The following is an 18,335-nucleotide window of genomic DNA, read 5'->3' as shown; positions in this document are numbered from 1 at the left end:
TGTGGACATCACTAATGCCAACAAGGCACCTGAGTGACAAAAGGTTGCAGAGCAACGCTGCAGCCTCACAACCTCATACCAAAATAAAGAAAAACTGGTCTGACATCAAAGTTGGTGCAAAGAAGCGTTTAGCGCGCCATCGCCAAGGTGTGTCTCTAAGGGTGGGAAATAGACACCGGAGCTGTCCCCTCTTGATGAGAGACTGGGGGCAGTGATTGGGGATCGGGGACAGGGTCTGGGCCAACATCGGCGTCAGGGGGTCGAGGCACGTTTGGAAGCTGTGCCACATCATGTAGCACAGCACATGCAGCAATATGTTTCACACCTTTTCAGGAGTAAACAACATCCTCCCTCCAGTGCAGTCGAGGCAGCGCCATCTGCCCTTAAACAGGCCGATGGTGCGCTGCACTACAGCACCAATCCTTCCATGTGCCACGTCTTCTAAGAGCGAAGATCAGCCATCAGCGTCATTATACATTGTGACGGCATCGTGGCGTTTTATTACCATCCATCTGATTGCATCAGACAAGCAACAGCTGTGTTTTGAGGATGAATTTAATAACATGCCGATATTATTCCAGAACATTTTTTACTTTTCTTTTTGAAAATGTGTTAATTTGTATTTGTATTTATTCGGGCGATCGCCATGACTTGGATTGAAACGTTGAATGACAAGTAGCTTGCGAGCTGATAAAGTGTGGGCTCCCTTGTGTTAGACCTTTTAGACCACAGCGTTCCTCCAGGCAGCAGCGCCCGCTTGGAAATGACGGCCCCCCGTCGACCGGACCATCGCCTAAGATTTTACTGGTCCGGCCCACTTGAGATCAAAGTGGACAGTATCTGACCCAAACCTAAGATGAGTTTGACACCCTGGAGTTAGATGAAGATAATGAGTTCTGTCCTGATGGATCGTCATGGAAACAACACTTTAAACAATGAACAAACATTTATGTAATTCATGACTGAGGATCAGAACAGTTCTTCATCTGTTTAAGAACTTACTCTGGGTCATTAGAACGGCGTCCATCTTTGAAGGTAATCCATCGACCAATAGACTGTTTACTCTTCATGGACACACATCTGGGTTCAGGTCCAGATTGCAGACCAGGTTCAGGATCAGGTCCAGCTCCAGGTCCTGGTCTCTGATGGATCCTGGTTACACATGTATGTATTAAATGTATTGATCACAACATTAAAGCTACTCTCACATCGGGAATTAAGAATTAAAGCAAATAAAGAGTCTCTCTATGTCTAGCTGTATCTTAACATTACATTACATTACATTACAGGTCATTTAGCAGACGCTTTTATCCAAAAAGGTTGTGTCACAACCTTTTGTTGTGACACAATACTAATCATGGTTATTATTATTTTTTATCTTTCATCGTAGGCGTTGGACAACAGTACTTTCTGATTGATGTTGTCTTCATGGACAGATGCGAATACTTCCAAACCCATTCTATTCTCTGTCAATCACAACGATGTGAGCGTGATGATGTCTTGGCCGAGGTGACTGATAATGCTGCTCACTGTCTGAAGGAATACAGGAGGCTCTGAGAGGAGTGTTGCCCAACAGCGTACATGTAACCTGCCTCTGCCATGTCATCACGCTGGTGGGTGAGACCTGGCAGCTCTGCAAATCATTCTCCATTGTGACATGGATGAGATCTGCCTGCTAGAAAGAGAAGATGGGTGCGCTTCCTCATCAGCAAGGCGTTTGTGCAAGCTAAGGCTCCGAGTTGCACTTGGAATTGAAGTTTACAATGTTTTTGATATTTCCACCAAAGTTAAGTTAAATTTCCAAAATGTTTTATTGTTTACTGCACGGGCTGTTGCAATTGTTATGCACCTTTGTTAGTAGATATTGACAGGACTATTCCTACTTAGTTTGGTCTTACAAAGAACTAACGGCATTTTTTGTTTACTCATGTATTTTGTTTAATTTAAACCAACAAATCTGATTTTTTTTTGAATGACTGTTCTGTTTGGACACACAAGAAAAGATATTGCCATGTTTTTATCATGCAGCATATTTTTTGCCTGAAATAAGGTTCTATGTAAGGAAGTTTTCAGTTTTAACTCAATATATTGTCTACATTTCAGTTCTTAATTCACTGTCTCTGCGTAAAACGTTAAAAACCAAATTTTCATAAACTAAAAAAAAAAAAAATTGTGGGAAAAATGTAACCGAAATTTGGGAAAAAATGAAACAGATTTCATAGGGCCCTACTTACTCTGTGTCATCATAAGAATGGCGTCCATCTTTGAAGTCAATATATCGATCAATAGACTGATCACTCTTCATGGACAAACATCTTGGTTCACGAGACTTTCCTCTCTGCTGACGTGAACTGAAAGAAACACTGAGATTACATCATCACATCATCTAATCATGAAGCATCAGCTCACATGGTGTCCTGTGTCATGTGGACCACATGACTCCCTATAGTGGTTTAGGTCTACTGGTCCTGCTGGTCCCACTGAGAAGCTCAGTCTTTCAGCTCACTGTTTTCTTCACCAGTCAGTTTGGTTTAGTCCCAACAGGTCTCACAAAGTCCTCCATGGAGCTCTCCCTCCCTCACTGGACACTGCTGAAGGGCCCTGGAGCAAGAAACCCAGAACCTCCACCAGAGAGTCTGGTAGAAACACCTCATTAGCAGCCTAAGACCCTCACCTCGCATCAACAGAGGGACCAACATCTTTGAAGAGTAGAGGATAATCCATAGACCGGTTACTCTTCATGGACACACAGCTGGGTCCAGGTCCAGGTCCTGGTCTCTGATGGATCCTGGTCACACATGTAGAAGCAGAGTCAGTGAGTCAGAGACGTTGGGACATGGAGACGAGTGGGGGACAGTTGGAGATGGTCCTCTCACCTCTGAGCTTTGGTCTGGCTGTCATGTTCCCCACACAGAGGGGCTTCAGAGGGAGGGACTCCGTCCTCTGGGTCCTCAGCCTGATTCATAGCAGAGTCCACACCTTCACACCTTCACACCAACCTGCTGGGAGAGCTCACACATTATTAACTTCATCAGGACAAACACACAGAGCTCATTCACCTCAACACTAAAACTCTCATGGGACACTTTGTGTTGTTGTCTTGAGACAACGTGTCAAGAGACGTCATTTTAAATTCTCATCCTATAAATGTCGTGTTTCTTTTAAGCGCTTTCCTTTGGCAGGAGGCAGCGGTCCATCAGGACGTTATTTATGTTAAATCACTATATAGGCTACTAAAACTCAGCATGCAGAATGACAACACGAGATATGTATAGTTTTATAACATCAATATTATAAGTAAGTATAGGTGGAAGGGAACCAAAAGTGTGGTGCAAAGATCAGTCCTGTAAAACCAAACAAAAGGTTGTTTATACTCAAACCATACAACATATTTTAAATTAGTAATATTTATATTATAGATTTATATTATATTTATATTTATATTTATATTATATATTATATTTATATTATAGACCATGTATATATATATATATATATATATATATATATATATATATATATATATATATATATATATATATATATATATATATATATATATATATATAGGGAATTGACAACAACTAATAGGGGACAAGTCATTAAATACTCGTCATGCAATATATTGCATTGCATATCGTGTGTGCTGGTCAACTAGTCTAATTAACTTTAGACAAATGTTTGCGTAGTTTAGAGACAAATCGTACCAGCGTACTTTGAACAGGTTGGCAGGTCTGCTTTTTGATAGAACGGTGGAGCACTTTACCTTCTGCCTCGTCAGTCCCCTCACCTCAACATCTACCTCCTCAAAAACGCTACCGTTAGCTACCGGAGCTTTAGCTAGCTGGCCAACGTCGCATTAATGATTTTCATTTTTTCATGCCTGAACGCATGAATAATGAAAATAGGTGAAATGGTGACTTAATAAAGTGGAAATTATGAGATAAAAAGTGATAAAAAATGATGACCTGGTTGGTGACTACGGTCACACAGAGTTGAACAACGTCTCACTGAGCAGCTATTAAACCAGGAAGTGTGAATGTGTGAATATATTTCCAACTTTAGCGAAGTGTAAACGTCGTACGTTCGATACCCGCTCACTCCTCTCTCATAACAAACAGGGACGTCCGACTTTTAGCGGAGTCTAAATTATCTTCCGTATTTCAGAGTCCGAAATAAATCAAACTTCTAGGGAGATAAAATACGTTCCGGGTGGTATTATTATTATTACATAGTTATCATAATCAGTAACGATTGCAAAGTCTCTCTTCATTGAACCTGTGGTAACTTCAGTATTTAAAAGACTAAACCACTCTTGATAATCATAGTTAGTATTTATTTAGTGCAACGTGACAGGGTATCTTCACAGCGGGTTATTCTTCTTCTGAACAGTATCTAACAACTAACGTGCCTAATGACCGTGAAGGTCAACTAACCCTCTTGTGGTGTGGACCAATGAATAAAATGCATTTAGTGTACACCAGGATACAGCCCTGATTCTGACACTATGTGATCAATAAAGACATGAGAATAGTGTGACACCGCTGTCATGTTGACTCTAATCAATAGAATAACACCAATGCACAGCTATTATTGTGTTCAATGTAATGTAACCAATCAAAATGCATTCATGTAATACTTTGCACCACTTATATTGACCCAGAGAGTTACAGTGAACGCGCCATCCAATGTAATACCTCATTGCACCACTATATTCTGTAAATAACTACTCAACATGAACGCACCAGGAGGCGTCACGTGTCCAGGGGTGTGGACACTGCTTCTCACACCTTTACTGAACTCTATAAATATCTGTAAGCACCCATTGTTCTTGATTGGTTGGTGGAAGCAAGAGACGGTCACTATGTGATAGTCAATGAGCTCCTCTGTGGCCTGTTGATGCACAAACCAGCGGATCCTCAGCTGAGATCTTCTTTTTAGCACAACACCTTTTCTTTTATTAAAGGCTTTTCATTTGAACTTTTCAGTCCAACATGTCTTCTGTCTGTCCGGAGTTTCTTCCTTTTTTAAACACAAGTGAGTGCGGTGCGTCACTGGGAGTCACTGGGGGTCACTGGGGGTCACTGGGGGTCACTGGGAGTCACTGGGAGTCACTGGGGGTCACTGGGAGTCACTGGGGGTCACTGGGGGCTCCTGAAGGTTCCCAGCTCGTGTGAAAAAGTGAAAAACGTCTACAACACTGTCTAGTTCCTTTGTCAGCGTTTATGTTCTAAGTATCTTTGCATCAGCAGACGAGAAGATTCAAATCCAACTGCCTGCTGTGGTCGACCCATTGCCCTGAACATCATGATGTACAAGACTGTCGGACTTTGGCCAAGACAACAAATGTTATGGTAAAATGATGAAATGATGAAATGTCAGGTCCTGATGAAAGACACGAGTGCACAGCCCAACAAAGGCTCAGCAGCATCCCTCTGTGGTGGAAAGGGTAGTAGAGTCCATCTGCTGTATTCTGACTCTGCAGGGACCCTGAACCCCCACATTGAACACTGAGCCTTTATACACACGCTACAACTTCCTTTGCATTCTCATTTTCAGGAGATGCTAAATTTGATCTGCTGGCAGAATAATGCACAAGTTATTGATGAAAATAGCCACAGTCAAGCTGCAAATAAATAATACCATGTCTTTGGTTACCTTTGAATTATGTTAACTAAAAACGTGTTATTATACATATTGCAAACATCTCACAAAAAGCCAAGATATTAAAATGTAGAAATTAAGACATTTATAAACAAAATAGAAAAATGCATCATTTGTGTGTAACTCATAACTGAGGTGTTGAAATGTAGCACATACTTGGTGCTTTCCTTCTGTGGAGCATCACATACGTGCCGTGATCAACAAATAGGGTTTTCACACATCAGCTCAAAGACAGAGGGATCAAGGGGGGAGGAAGAGGAGAGGAGGAAGCGTGACAGGAAACTACAGTAAAGACACAGCGAGCTGAAACTGACGTCCAGATGAGGTGATGTCACTGAATCAATGCAGCAGGTTTTTGCATCTTAGAGTTGAGAAGTTCCCACACCAGAGACAACGTTTATTACTGCGTGGGGACCAAAGTGGAGCATTTAGCAGCTAGAGAGACAGAACAAAAAGCAGAGTGAATATTGGACAAAGCATCCGGTTGACTGGAACAGGACACTAGTGGACACTTAGTGTTGGTGTTGCTCTTTGGCTCAGGTGTGTACTGACTGGCAACCGTTTGGCTTTCATACCTATCAATGTTTTCTTTACAGCTCGTCACACTGTGGCCCAAAAACCCAGTGATGCACTTTTCTCCATCCTACATTTGTGTTGTGGCCAAAGTAATAATAAGAATAAGAAGAAGAAGAAGTGACGCTGCATTCATCCCACATACAACATCACAGGACGAACACGGCAAGACTCACAACACACAACTCCTCACAATGACATGATCAGAAAATATGACACAATCACACCAGCTCAAAGTAATAAGCAACATATGTGCAACAGTCCATCTTACTCCAGTGTCCCTGAATCATAGGAAAATGATACAATGCATGAACGTAACCGTTTATCGCTCTAAACAAGAAATAAAATACATGAAACCTGAGAGACAAAATGTCTTAAAGTCTCTGTAGCTGCAAAGAAGTTGTTCCTCCTTTCATGTGAGTAGCGCTGCACTGCTCTCTGATGGAGGCGGATACTGAAACTCCTCTTGTGCCTTGTAGATATTTACAGTTTAGTTCCCACAGATCTTCACTCGTCTGATGCATCGGACCGGAGAGGAACACCAGCATGATTTTCGCTAAAATACCTTCTATATTTAGTTAAAGTATAAATGAACGTGTTGTCCGTCTCCAGGTCCCAGCAGCATCGGGTCCGACTTCTGTCTCCACGGGTTCAGCCTCGTGTACCAGAGCACGCCGACGGCCTTCAGCCCAGAGACACCAGGTACACACATGAACTACAAGCAGACGACACAAGCAGCAACATCCATGTTTCATTTTCACAATCCCTTGATGATCTTTAGTTCATGTGCCGTGGCAGTGACGGGGACCCTCACCGGCTGTATGAGCCGGATGTCTTTGCGTACGACTTGTACAGCCGCCTCGGCCCGTACGCCTCTGTTCCGCTGTTAGTGGCCCACAAACCAGACCGGACTTTGGGTGTTCTGGCTGAACGCCTGAGACGCTTGTTAACGTGGGTCACAGCGTGTCGGCTCCTCGGGCGAGTATTGTTCCTGTGTGCTTCTCATACAGTATCTGGTCCTCGGTCAGAGAGCTTCTTCTTTCAGCTGCGTAGTTCATCCCGTTTGTGTGACTGGGAACGATTGATCCGTCCTGCAGACTTTGCTGCTGCTTTTTGTCCTCCTGCTGGCAAACAGCCAATAAACCCGTTTATTACTACATTTATGTTGGAAAACATATAGAAATGCACATTTAACCACTTTACAAACCCCTCCCTCTCTAAGCACGGCCAAACTCCCCCACTGAAGACGAGGCGCATGGAGCCACAGACTGACAGAAAGAGGTGTGATGGACAGCGTGGTTCTGCTCGGGCCCGGTCCACAGCAGCTGTTCACCCAGTACCAGTGTGCAGCACACAATATATTGGACTATTTGCATGTGGAAAGAAACCCCCCACAACAGGATTAGATAAGGATGATAAGGATGCAGCGTCAGATATCAGGTTGTTTACTGTTTATTGTGTCTTGTATGTTGCAAATTACACACATTAATGAGAAGGAACACGATGCTTTCTGTATCACTTCCCCTCTTAGTTTGTTTCTGCACATGTTGACAATATTCACATGATCCATAAGTCACGGCTACTCGTCTCTCCTCCCTCTCTCAGGATATCAAGCCCCGCCCCCTTTGTTTCCTCTCGGGTACCACCAGAGCCGCTGGATCTACGACGAAGAGGCTGACGTGAAGGCTGTGGACGCTGGATTCGACCGCCACGACATCCCGTGCGACGTTATCTGGATGGATATCGAGCACGCGGAGGGGAAGCGTTACTTCACCTGGGACGCCGCGCTTTTCCCCCCAACCGGCCAACCTGCAGCGCCACCTGGAGGAGAGGAAGAGGAAGGTGAGTTTCTAGCGTACATTGTCGGCCTTGTTTGTTTTTGGGTGTCACGAATCATTATGGTGCATTTTTTACTTCTCTGTCAGCTGGTCGTGATAACCGATCCTCACATCAAGATCGACCCCGGTTGGTGTTTGTCTAATGAGGCCAGAGATGGGGGGCACTTCATCAAGAACAGAGACGGGCAGATCTATGAGGGGTCTCGTTGGCCTGGTAATGTTTCTCTGACTGAATAGAGTTTATGTCTAAAATGGTCAAATGGAAGTAGAGTTGCTACCAATGAGGGACTTTGGTGCTGTGACATTGAACTGGAATGTTCTGTCCCGGTGTCAAACTGTTGAGTGGTTGAGGCCTCTCTCTTGCAGACATTTTAGGCCCTTTATAAAAACGTTCCAGAACTCTGCTGTGGTGGTGGCCGTGGTTTTTGCTCGTCTGCAGAGGGGGGAGAGAGAGGGGGAGGGGCTCAGGGAACGTGGCAGGTGGAGGCAATCGGCCTCAGCTGAGCTGAATGTGTTTTGATGGCGTTGGTCTGGTTTTAAAATGCAGTAAGGGCGATCAGGAGGAGAGAGCCGCAGAGCGAGCGAGACGCCGGGAGCTCTCGCTGCGTTGACAACTGAAGCAACGAAATAAAAGGATTGTCTACCAAACCTGCTGTGTCCTGCCTGAACCCCAAAGAACATACACCGTGACATCTGCATTTCTGCAGACGTGGTCTCAGGGAACTGCAGCAAAGTGACATTAAACACAGGTTCATTCATCTAAGCCGGAGACCGATGAGGACAGATCAACAAAGAGGATATAAACAAGTAAATACATTCTCTTCTTGTGAGGCGAGAGCCTAATCAGGCAGGAAAGAATATACAATAAACCCTGACGATTCTACATGCGATATTGTCGAGGTAACACAGCAAAGCGCTCTCTCTTTGCGGCCTGAGGGGGGCGCTGGTCTTGGGCCGATGCCTCACCTGGCGTGCAACGTGACCCGGAGCCGGAGATGCTGCCGCGCTGGAAGCAGGCGGCCGCCCTGCAGCCGTTCTTCAGAGGTCACTCTGCAAAGGGGACGAAGCTGTTTGGGGAGAAAGTCACCGCCGCCATCCGCACTGCGATCCAACAGAGCTTCTCTGACTGTTTCAGTCAAATGAGTCACAGCCATTTGGATCCACCAGGAACGACTGCTTTCCCTTAATGAATATCATCTCCTAGGTCTTTTTTCAATTAGCGTGAAAAAACAATAAACATGACGAATCGTCAAAATGTGTCTTAGTGGACAAAGAGGAGGTGGCCTTGTTAAATATCAGCGTCGACGTGCACAGTCCTCTTTGTTCAGTGTGTAATGATCCGAGTGTTGCCTCTTGTGCCCTCAGGTCCTGTTTGCTGCCTTACTGGTTTACTCTGTTCCACCTGGCTCACACCTCCGTCTGCCTCCCTCTGCTGCCCAGTGGAAGTACTGCAGGCTGTTTGTCCACTTTACCTTCTGCTCTCTGACACTAGAGGTCCATGTTTGTCAGGTTTTAAGTTGGTCATTAAAACATCAGTAGATCCACTTTTTAAGAAGAGCTTATGGAAATGCTTGTTTTATTCAAACGCGCACAGACCTCTCTGGGTGGAGTTCCCAGGAGAACAGAGCACCTTCGCTGTGGACCACCAGTATATGATTGGTGATAAATACCTTTTTTTACTGGGTGAAGTTCTCACTTTTATGATCTTAACTGTCTTTGATTGTATGTAGGTGGAGCACTGCTGGCCAGTCCTGTAACCAAGCCGCGTGTTCAAGCTGTGCGAGTCCTTCTTCCTGGATCTGGTGAGGTAAATCAAGCAGCAGGTAACAAACGTCTTCTAGTGACTCACAAGTCACCTCATGGCGCCTGTTACATGAAGGGCTGTTTGTGTTTTAGGTTTGGTACGACGTCCTCACTGCAAAGGCGCATAAAGGAGGCCGGACTCTGGGTCTGCCCGTCACCCTGGACACAGTTAGTGTTAAAGTCTCAATTCACACAGCGAGGGTTACTTCCTATGTCATATTCTATATGAAACGTGTGTTTTCCTCTCAGGTTTCTGTGTTCCAGCGTGGCGGCTCGGTGGTCTGCAGGTCAACAGGAAGTGGTTCCTGCACAGCCGAACAGCAGCAGCTCCCCCTCTCTATCACGGTGGCCCTGAACTCTGAGGTGAGCATCAAAGGGTTTCAGGTAGGCAAATTAAATACAGGTTACTTTCTGACCAATAGTGATACAGAACAATGTCATTCAATGTCTTGTATTAAAGTCTTTGTTAATGGCTGAAAGTTTAGAGACGTTGTTGAACGTGCTGCTTATGAGATGTGTGTATATACATATTTTACTGTGCGCCGTGTTTGTACCCCGTCTCCATGGTGACGGAATGCTCGCCCCACATGAGTGTGTATTATTCCAACATTCATTTGCATACGGAATCAGAATATTTGCAAACGGAATCAGATGTTTCTGTTCATTGTCTTACTGAGTTCAGAGGGAGCAGTTCAGATATTTTCTCCAGAGAATTTATCAGCGACATCTGTCCGTTACAGAGTTAAGTAGCCTTTTGAAAGATTCAACACCCTTTTTCACAGACCACATTCAGTCAGTCATTTACCATCAAAACAAAAACCTTTTTACAGGCTTTCCACCGGTCTTTTTAAAGACTACACTGAGTCGTTTACCGTCTATCAAACGCCTTTTTACAGGCTTTCCACAAGTCTTTTTATTGATATTCACCATGTACCACGGAAACAACCGGAGACCCGGAGCTGGCGCTTCACTGCTCTGGACTCCTCCGACAGGATACAACGTGAATATGGCACTTTCTCGTGCCCCCAATGAAGTGCACTACCTGAAAAGGCCAGTGAGCGAGCTGCATGCCTTCATTGACACTGAGGCAATATGTGCCGCCGGTTACAAGATCAAGAGCCGGCCTACGATCGCATGGTTTGTGAGCACACAACAATGCTTTCAGACCACAAGATTCACACCACTAGCTGTGTCCTGAGAAGGGAGGGCGGTCGACTCGATCTCATAGACGGTTCACATCTTGTTTGGTATTCATATCCGCGTTTCTTTTTGGTCTATTAATTATAAATTGCACCTGCCACTGAGGATGGCCTTCACATGTGTGTGTAAAAACTCTTACTGCTCGGAACAAATTCCATCCAGGATTTTAAAAAGGGTCTCCGAAAGACTTTCGACCAAGTCTCAACGGAGTGAGAAAGGGAAAGAGAGCTGAGTGGGCTGAAACAAGGACGACCATCTGTTTGTTTACGCCATTCGCTTCCAGTGTGTACTACTTGTTGTACCATTACAGGATGACCGTCTAACAAGTTTCCCTGTTTCATGTACTGCTGCTATCAATGTTCCTTTGATCAGACGTTTGCTTCCATCATCCAGATACTGTATCAAGTGTATCGTGCACTTTACACTCAATAGCAGCACTCAACAATTTACAGCCCATCTCTGAGTTTAGGAGGAGACTAAAAAACTACAAACATTAATACAAAAAACTGACACTATGTACAACAATTCTCATCACCTTCATTCCTCATTTAAATCTTTCACAACCGTGTGTCATTGTTACTGACAGTTTCCCTCTATTAGTAAATCAATGTTTCTGTCATGACCCTGGCTTCCTCTTCCCTCCTTGTCCCCTGTCTCCCTCTTGTGGTACTCTCAGGCAAACACCCCCTGCCCTTGCTCTCTCTCTCCCCTCATTATCCCTCACAGCTGATTCCCCTCGTCCTCATCATTGTCTCACCTGAAACCTCTTCCACCTGATTTTGCCTGCTTCTTATTCCCTCCCTCTAGCCTTGTCTTGTTGTCGGATTATTCCATGAATGTAGGCACACGCGTCAGCACTCGTCTCGTCCTGTCTTGCCCTGCACCTTCACCGTCCGCGTATTTGTGACTGTGCCTTTCCAGAGTGCCCGACCGGCGCGCTCCCCCGGCAGCTCATCTGCTTTCACCTCTCTGCTGGATCCGGCTGGTAGGGAGCACCCCGGGATCCCCGAACGCTGTCCTCACGGGAGTAATCCTTATGCCCCTAAGTTCCTGATTTCCCCTGTCTGCTTTTGTTATGTTTCCGGTCAACGCCAGAGGACTTTGAGTTTATTCATTATTGGGGACTGTTTTTCCTTTTGACCATTAAAAGACTCTTTACCGCATCTCGCTCCTGGTTTCCCATCATTCCATCGTAACAGAATAATCCGACCCGAAGATGGACCAGGCGAGTGGCAATCATCTCCACCAGGCCGTCGAACTTCAGGGAGCCCTCTTGGGCAAACACGAAGAGGACCTATCTTCCGCAAGACGGACCATTGACTCCCTGACCGCCCAGATCTTGGACCTCACCCAGCAGTTCCACCTCCATCGCCTCGAGGCTACTGGGTCGACCGGGGCGCGCACCTCATCTGAGCCGCGAATTAACAACCCGCCTTGCTACTCGGGTGAGCCAAAACAGTGTCGAGCTTTCCTCACCCAATGCGAGGTTGTTTTTTCTCTCCAGCCGTCCACTTATGCCAGGGAGAGGTCCAGAGTGGCCTACGTTATTTCCCTTCTCGACGGGCGCGCAAGAGAGTGGGCGGTGGCCAACTGGGAGGTAGAGGCAGACTGCATGTCTGAGTTTTCCCTCTTCAAGGGAGAGATGATCAGAGTTTTCGACCGGTCTGCACACGGAGATGAAGCATCCCGCCTCCTATCGACGCTGCGCCAAGGAGGAAGATCTGTTACGGACTTCTCTATTGAATTCCGCACCCTGGCCACCACTAGTGGTTGGAACGAGACGGCCCTCGTCGCCCGTTTCCTCGAGGGCCTTAACCCTGAGCTCAAGGATGAGATCCTTGCCCGTGAGGTTCCCGATGCCCTCGATGCCCTCGTCGATTTGGCTCTCCGCATAGAGAGGCGTTTCGAGACACGACGGAGGACCCGCAGGATGGACCTTCCGCCATTTCCGGCCTCTGCAGCAGCACCCCCTCCGCAACCATCTCCTGCTGATCCTGAGCCAATGCAGCTGGGGGGGCTCCGTATATCTCCACAAGAACGACAGCGCAGGATTATGAACCGCCTGTGCATGTACTGTGCTGCGGCTGGCCATTTTGCCTCAAAGTGCCCAGTAAAAGCCACCGCTCGTCAGTAGGCGGAGGGTTGCTGACGAGCGCTTCATTCGGGTCCTCTCCTTCTAAGTCCTGCACCTCTCTTCCAGTACATCTCCAGTGGCTGGGATCATCTGCCTCCTGCGCCGCATTGGTTGACTCAGGAGCAGAGGGGAACTTCATTGACGAGACTTGGGCTCTAGAACAGGGTATTCCCCTCGCAGACCTGCATGACCCCACCCCCCTGTTCGCTCTTGATGGTAGCTCCCTTCCCATGGTGCAGAGAAAGACCCTACCACTCACTCTCACTGTTTCAGGAAATCATAGAGAGACTATAGACTTCCTGATTTTCCGTTCCCCCTATACTCCGGTGGTATTAGGCCACCCATGGCTAGTCCTTCATAACCCCCAGATTAACTGGGCTAACGGCTCTGTAATCTCGTGGAAACTGTCGTGTCATGTTGATTGTCTGTCCTCTGCCGTGCCCCCTGTCTCTTCTGCTGCTGTTTTTCAGGAGGAGCCAGGTGATTTGTCAGGAGTACCGGAGGAGTATCATGATTTGCGGGAGGTGTTCAGTCGTTCCCGGGCCACTTCTCTCCCCCCTCACCGCCGGTATGACTGCAGTATAGACCTTCTCCCGGGCACAACGCCCCCGCGGGGTAGACTATACTCCTTATCCGCTCCCGAACGCGAGGCGCTCGAGAGGTACCTGTCCGACTCACTCAACGCCGGCACCATCGCTCCCTCCGCGTCCCCCGCAGGGGCCGGTTTCTTCTTCGTTAGGAAGAAAGACGGTTCGTTGCGTCCTTGCATAGACTATCGGGGCTTAAATGACATCACGGTCAAGAACCGTTACCCCCTACCACTGATGTCATCAGCTTTCGAGGTGTTGCAGGGAGCTAGATTTTTCACCAAGCTTGATTTACGCAACGCCTACCACCTTGTGCGTATAAGGGAGGGGGACGAGTGGAAGACTGCGTTTAACACTCCCCTCGGACATTTCGAATACCGGGTTCTCCCGTTCGGCTTAGTAAACGCTCCCGCGGTTTTTCAAGCCTTAATCAATGACGTCCTACGGGATATGCTTAACATCTTCGTCTTCGTCTACCTCGACGATATTTTGATCTTTTCACCATCGCTCCAGGTGCACGTCCAACAGGTTCGTCGTGTCCTCCAGCGCCTTCTAGAGAACAAACTCTATGTTAAAGCCGAGAAATGTTCTTTCCACGCCTCCTCCGTCACATTTCTGGGTTCTGTCATCTCTGCCGAGGGGATTAGTATGGACCCGGCCAAGGTTCAGGCGGTCACTGACTGGCCCGTACCAGACTCCCGTGTCGCGCTACAACGTTTTCTCGGGTTTGCGAACTTTTACCGTCGCTTTATAAGAGGTTTCAGCCAAGTCGCCGCCCCCCTTACCGCGCTAACCTCAGTCAAGTCCCGTTTCAGGTGGTCAGAGTCCGCGCAGAGGGCGTTTGATGTCCTTAGGGGCCTCTTTACTACCGCGCCCATCCTCCTCACTCCTGACTGCACTAAACAATTTATAGTTGAGGTCGACGCATCCGAGGTTGGTGTCGGGGCTATACTCTCCCAGCGCTCCGTTACTGATGGTCAGATACACCCCTGCGCGTTTTTTTCCCACCGCCTATCCCCCGCTGAGCGCAATTACGATGTCGGAAACCGCGAACTACTAGCCATTCGCCTGGCTTTAGGCGAATGGCGACAATGGCTGGAGGGAGCCCACGTACCGTTTATTGTATGGACGGACCACCGAAACTTGGAGTACATCCGGGAGGCCAAGAGACTCAACGCTCGCCAAGCCCGCTGGGCTCTATTCTTCACTCGTTTTAACTTCACCATCTCGTACCGCCCGGGGTCTAAGAACATCAAGCCGGACGCGCTATCCCGTCTCTTTGACTCCTCTCCCCCGAATACCCCGGAGGAGATTGTTCCCCCGGGTCGTGTGGTCGGCATGGTCGTCTGGGGGATTGAGAAGCTGGTTAAGCGTTCTCTTGCGCGAGCCGTAACCCCTCGGAACTGCCCTAAGGGACTCCTGTTTGTCCCCGCGTCAACGCGCCGGGCGGTCCTACTGTGGGGACACTCCTCTAAATTTGCTGCCCACCCCGGCGTTCGGGGCACCCTCGCGGTAATTCGTCAGCGCTTCTGGTGGCCCTCCGTGGAACAAGACACACGTCGGTTTATTACCTCCTGTGTCACGTGCGCGCAGACCAAGGCCGGCAATTCCCCCCCAGCCGGCCTGCTCCGTCCGTTACCCATCCCCACCCGCCCTTGGTCACATTTAGCTCTCGACTTCATCACCGGGCTTCCACCCTCGGCGGGCTACACCGTAATTCTAACTGTGGTCGATCGCTTCTCTAAGTCAGCCCATTTCGTTCCGCTCGCTAAACTCCCCTCCGCCAAGGAGACCGCCCAGATCATGGTTGATAATGTTTTTAGGTTACACGGTCTGCCGACGGATATCGTTTCGGATAGGGGCCCCCAGTTCTCTTCCCAATTCTGGAAGGAGTTCTGCCGCCTTATTGGGGCATCCGCTAGTCTGTCGTCCGGGTTCCACCCCCAGACTAACGGCCAGGCTGAGCGAACCAATCAGATCGTCGCCCGCATCCTTCGCAGCCTCACCCATCAGAACCCCTCGTCATGGTCGCAACAACTATCCTGGGCCGAATACGCCCACAATTCCCTTCCCACCGCGAGTACCGGTCTCTCGCCCTTCCACTGCTGTTTTGGCTACCAACCTCCGCTGTTTACGTCCCAAGACTCGGATTCCAACGTCCCGTCCGCACAGTCCTTTATCAGCCGTTGCAAACGCACCTGGAGGAGAGTGCGATCGGCCCTTTGTCGAGCAGGTAGACGCATGTCAGTCGCGGCCAACAGACGCAGAATCAAGAGTCCGCGTTACACTTGTGGTCAGAGGGTTTGGTTATCCACCTCTAACTTACCTCTCCGGTCAGAGTCACGGAAATTATCGAACCGTTTCATAGGACCTTTCCGTATCACTAAGATCATTAACCCAGTCGCAGTGAAGCTCCGTCTCCCGCCTAAGTTTCGCCGTGTCCACCCTGTGTTTCATGTCTCCTGTATCAAACCCGCCATTCGCCCCCCCCCTCGTCCTGTTCGATCGCCTAGTCTTGTCGAAGACGCTCCTGCCTACAGGGTTCGCCGTATTCTCGATGTGCGCCGCCGGGGTCGCGGTCATCAATATCTCATCGACTGGGAGGGGTACGGTCCAGAGGAGAGAAGTTGGACCCCCTCCCGGGACATCCATCCCGCACTGATCGATGACTTCCGCCGGACCCGCCGACTATCCCAGGGAGCGCCTGGGGGCGCTCATTGAGAGGGGGGGTACTGTCATGACCCTGGCTTCCTCTTCCCTCCTTGTCCCCTGTCTCCCTCTTGTGGTACTCTCAGGCAAACACCCCCTGCCCTTGCTCTCTCTCTCCCCTCATTATCCCTCACAGCTGATTCCCCTCGTCCTCATCATTGTCTCACCTGAAACCTCTTCCACCTGATTTTGCCTGCTTCTTATTCCCTCCCTCTAGCCTTGTCTTGTTGTCGGATTATTCCATGAATGTAGGCACACGCGTCAGCACTCGTCTCGTCCTGTCTTGCCCTGCACCTTCACCGTCCGCGTATTTGTGACTGTGCCTTTCCAGAGTGCCCGACCGGCGCGCTCCCCCGGCAGCTCATCTGCTTTCACCTCTCTGCTGGATCCGGCTGGTAGGGAGCACCCCGGGATCCCCGAACGCTGTCCTCACGGGAGTAATCCTTATGCCCCTAAGTTCCTGATTTCCCCTGTCTGCTTTTGTTATGTTTCCGGTCAACGCCAGAGGACTTTGAGTTTATTCATTATTGGGGACTGTTTTTCCTTTTGACCATTAAAAGACTCTTTACCGCATCTCGCTCCTGGTTTCCCATCATTCCATCGTAACAGTTTCGTACTGGTTGTAAATCTATTTTCTGACACTCTCAATAGTCTGTACTCTCTATTCTCCCTTCTTCTACCTGGAATGTGAGTCGTAAACTGGGGAGACTAAGGCTGCTTATCTGGGCTGTTGGGAAGCAGTGGGCGTCGGTGTGTCACCAGTTAGTTGTTATGGGGGTTGTATGAGGGGGGAGGTGGACCCGTCCTGGTTCTGCCGGGCTGCATTGTATAGAACAGCCGTGGTGGAGCGTTTGGTCGCATGTCCCTTTCATAACTCCTGGGACACTCTCTGCACCAATGGTCCTCCTGTCCACATATATAACATCCATGTCCTCTATTGTCCCCACGTTGTCTGCTGGAGACCCATTGAACGGTCTCTACCTGCTGGATATTTGTCCTCTGGGGGGGACGGGGTATTGGGGCTGTTTGTCTCACCTGCAGTGGTCTCCTGTCTTGCTGTCTCTTGTTTGCTTCTGCTGCTGCAGATATCTGAGGATGTCTATGAGGAGGACGTCCTCCAACAGCAGCTTCTCCTCCTTCGCCGTGGTTTGGATGGGTTCTCTGCACATGTGGTTTGATGGACAGGAGTCCTGATGTCATGGACAGCTCTTCTGTGGCCCCCTGGTGTTCATGTTCACAGCTACCTTCTTCCTCTTCTTCTATTTCCACCACCACGCCCTCGTGACCCTCATGTGACGATGTCATCTTTTGTTGTTTCCCTCAGGCTCATCTTCTCCATCGCTCACGACTTCCCCCGTTCCTCCTCTCAGATGGAACAGAGGTTCTTGTTCTGGATGCTGGGTTTCACAAAGGGACTGTTTGAAGTTCTCCTTTTCTCTGCATGTGGCGGGAAGGACCTGGCCTCTCCTGTGCAGCTGCTGTCATTTCTGGGTACAGCTGAGGGGGGGCATGGGTGTCTGCACTGAGAGGGGTGACATCTTGACCGGGCTCACAATCTGCTTCTTCTTCTTCTGCCAGTCCAACAGCAGGTTTGGGGGTGTTTGGGTGGACTGCCCTCCAGTAGGCGAGCAGCCGCTTGGTGCAGACACGTCTCTTCTTACTTATCTAAGCGGCCGGCTCCCACATAAGCCGTAGTGGCTTGGTTTCCTGCTGCTACAGTCTCCCTCCACACCTTGCGCCTGTCTTCACCCACAGGTGGTGACCTGGTTGGGAACCACCCATTCTTCTGCCATCTTCTCAAGCATCTCATCCTCCTCCACTCCCTTT

General features: G+C 48.5%; 2 protein-coding genes across 2 annotated transcripts in view; both read right to left on the bottom strand.

Annotated features, from left to right (window-relative positions):
* The window catches only part of LOC144390277 (protein NLRC3-like), a 118,571-nt gene extending 117,344 nt beyond the window's left edge, over positions 1-1,227 (bottom strand). Inside the window, exon 1 of the mRNA XM_078096758.1 lies at positions 1,003-1,227. Within this exon, the coding sequence (XP_077952884.1) occupies positions 1,003-1,070 (68 nt within the window). The 5' untranslated portion in view covers positions 1,071-1,227. The remainder of the gene's footprint in view (positions 1-1,002) is intronic.
* The window catches only part of LOC144390308 (NLR family CARD domain-containing protein 3-like), a 242,478-nt gene that overhangs the window by 158,010 nt on the left and 66,133 nt on the right, over positions 1-18,335 (bottom strand). The gene's annotated exons all lie outside the window — the stretch shown is intronic.

This window comes from Gasterosteus aculeatus, chromosome 21 (assembly GCF_964276395.1).
Source record: "Gasterosteus aculeatus chromosome 21, fGasAcu3.hap1.1, whole genome shotgun sequence".
NCBI classification, from domain to species: Eukaryota; Metazoa; Chordata; class Actinopteri; order Perciformes; family Gasterosteidae; genus Gasterosteus; species Gasterosteus aculeatus.
This window is presented reverse-complemented; position numbering and strand designations above follow the sequence as displayed.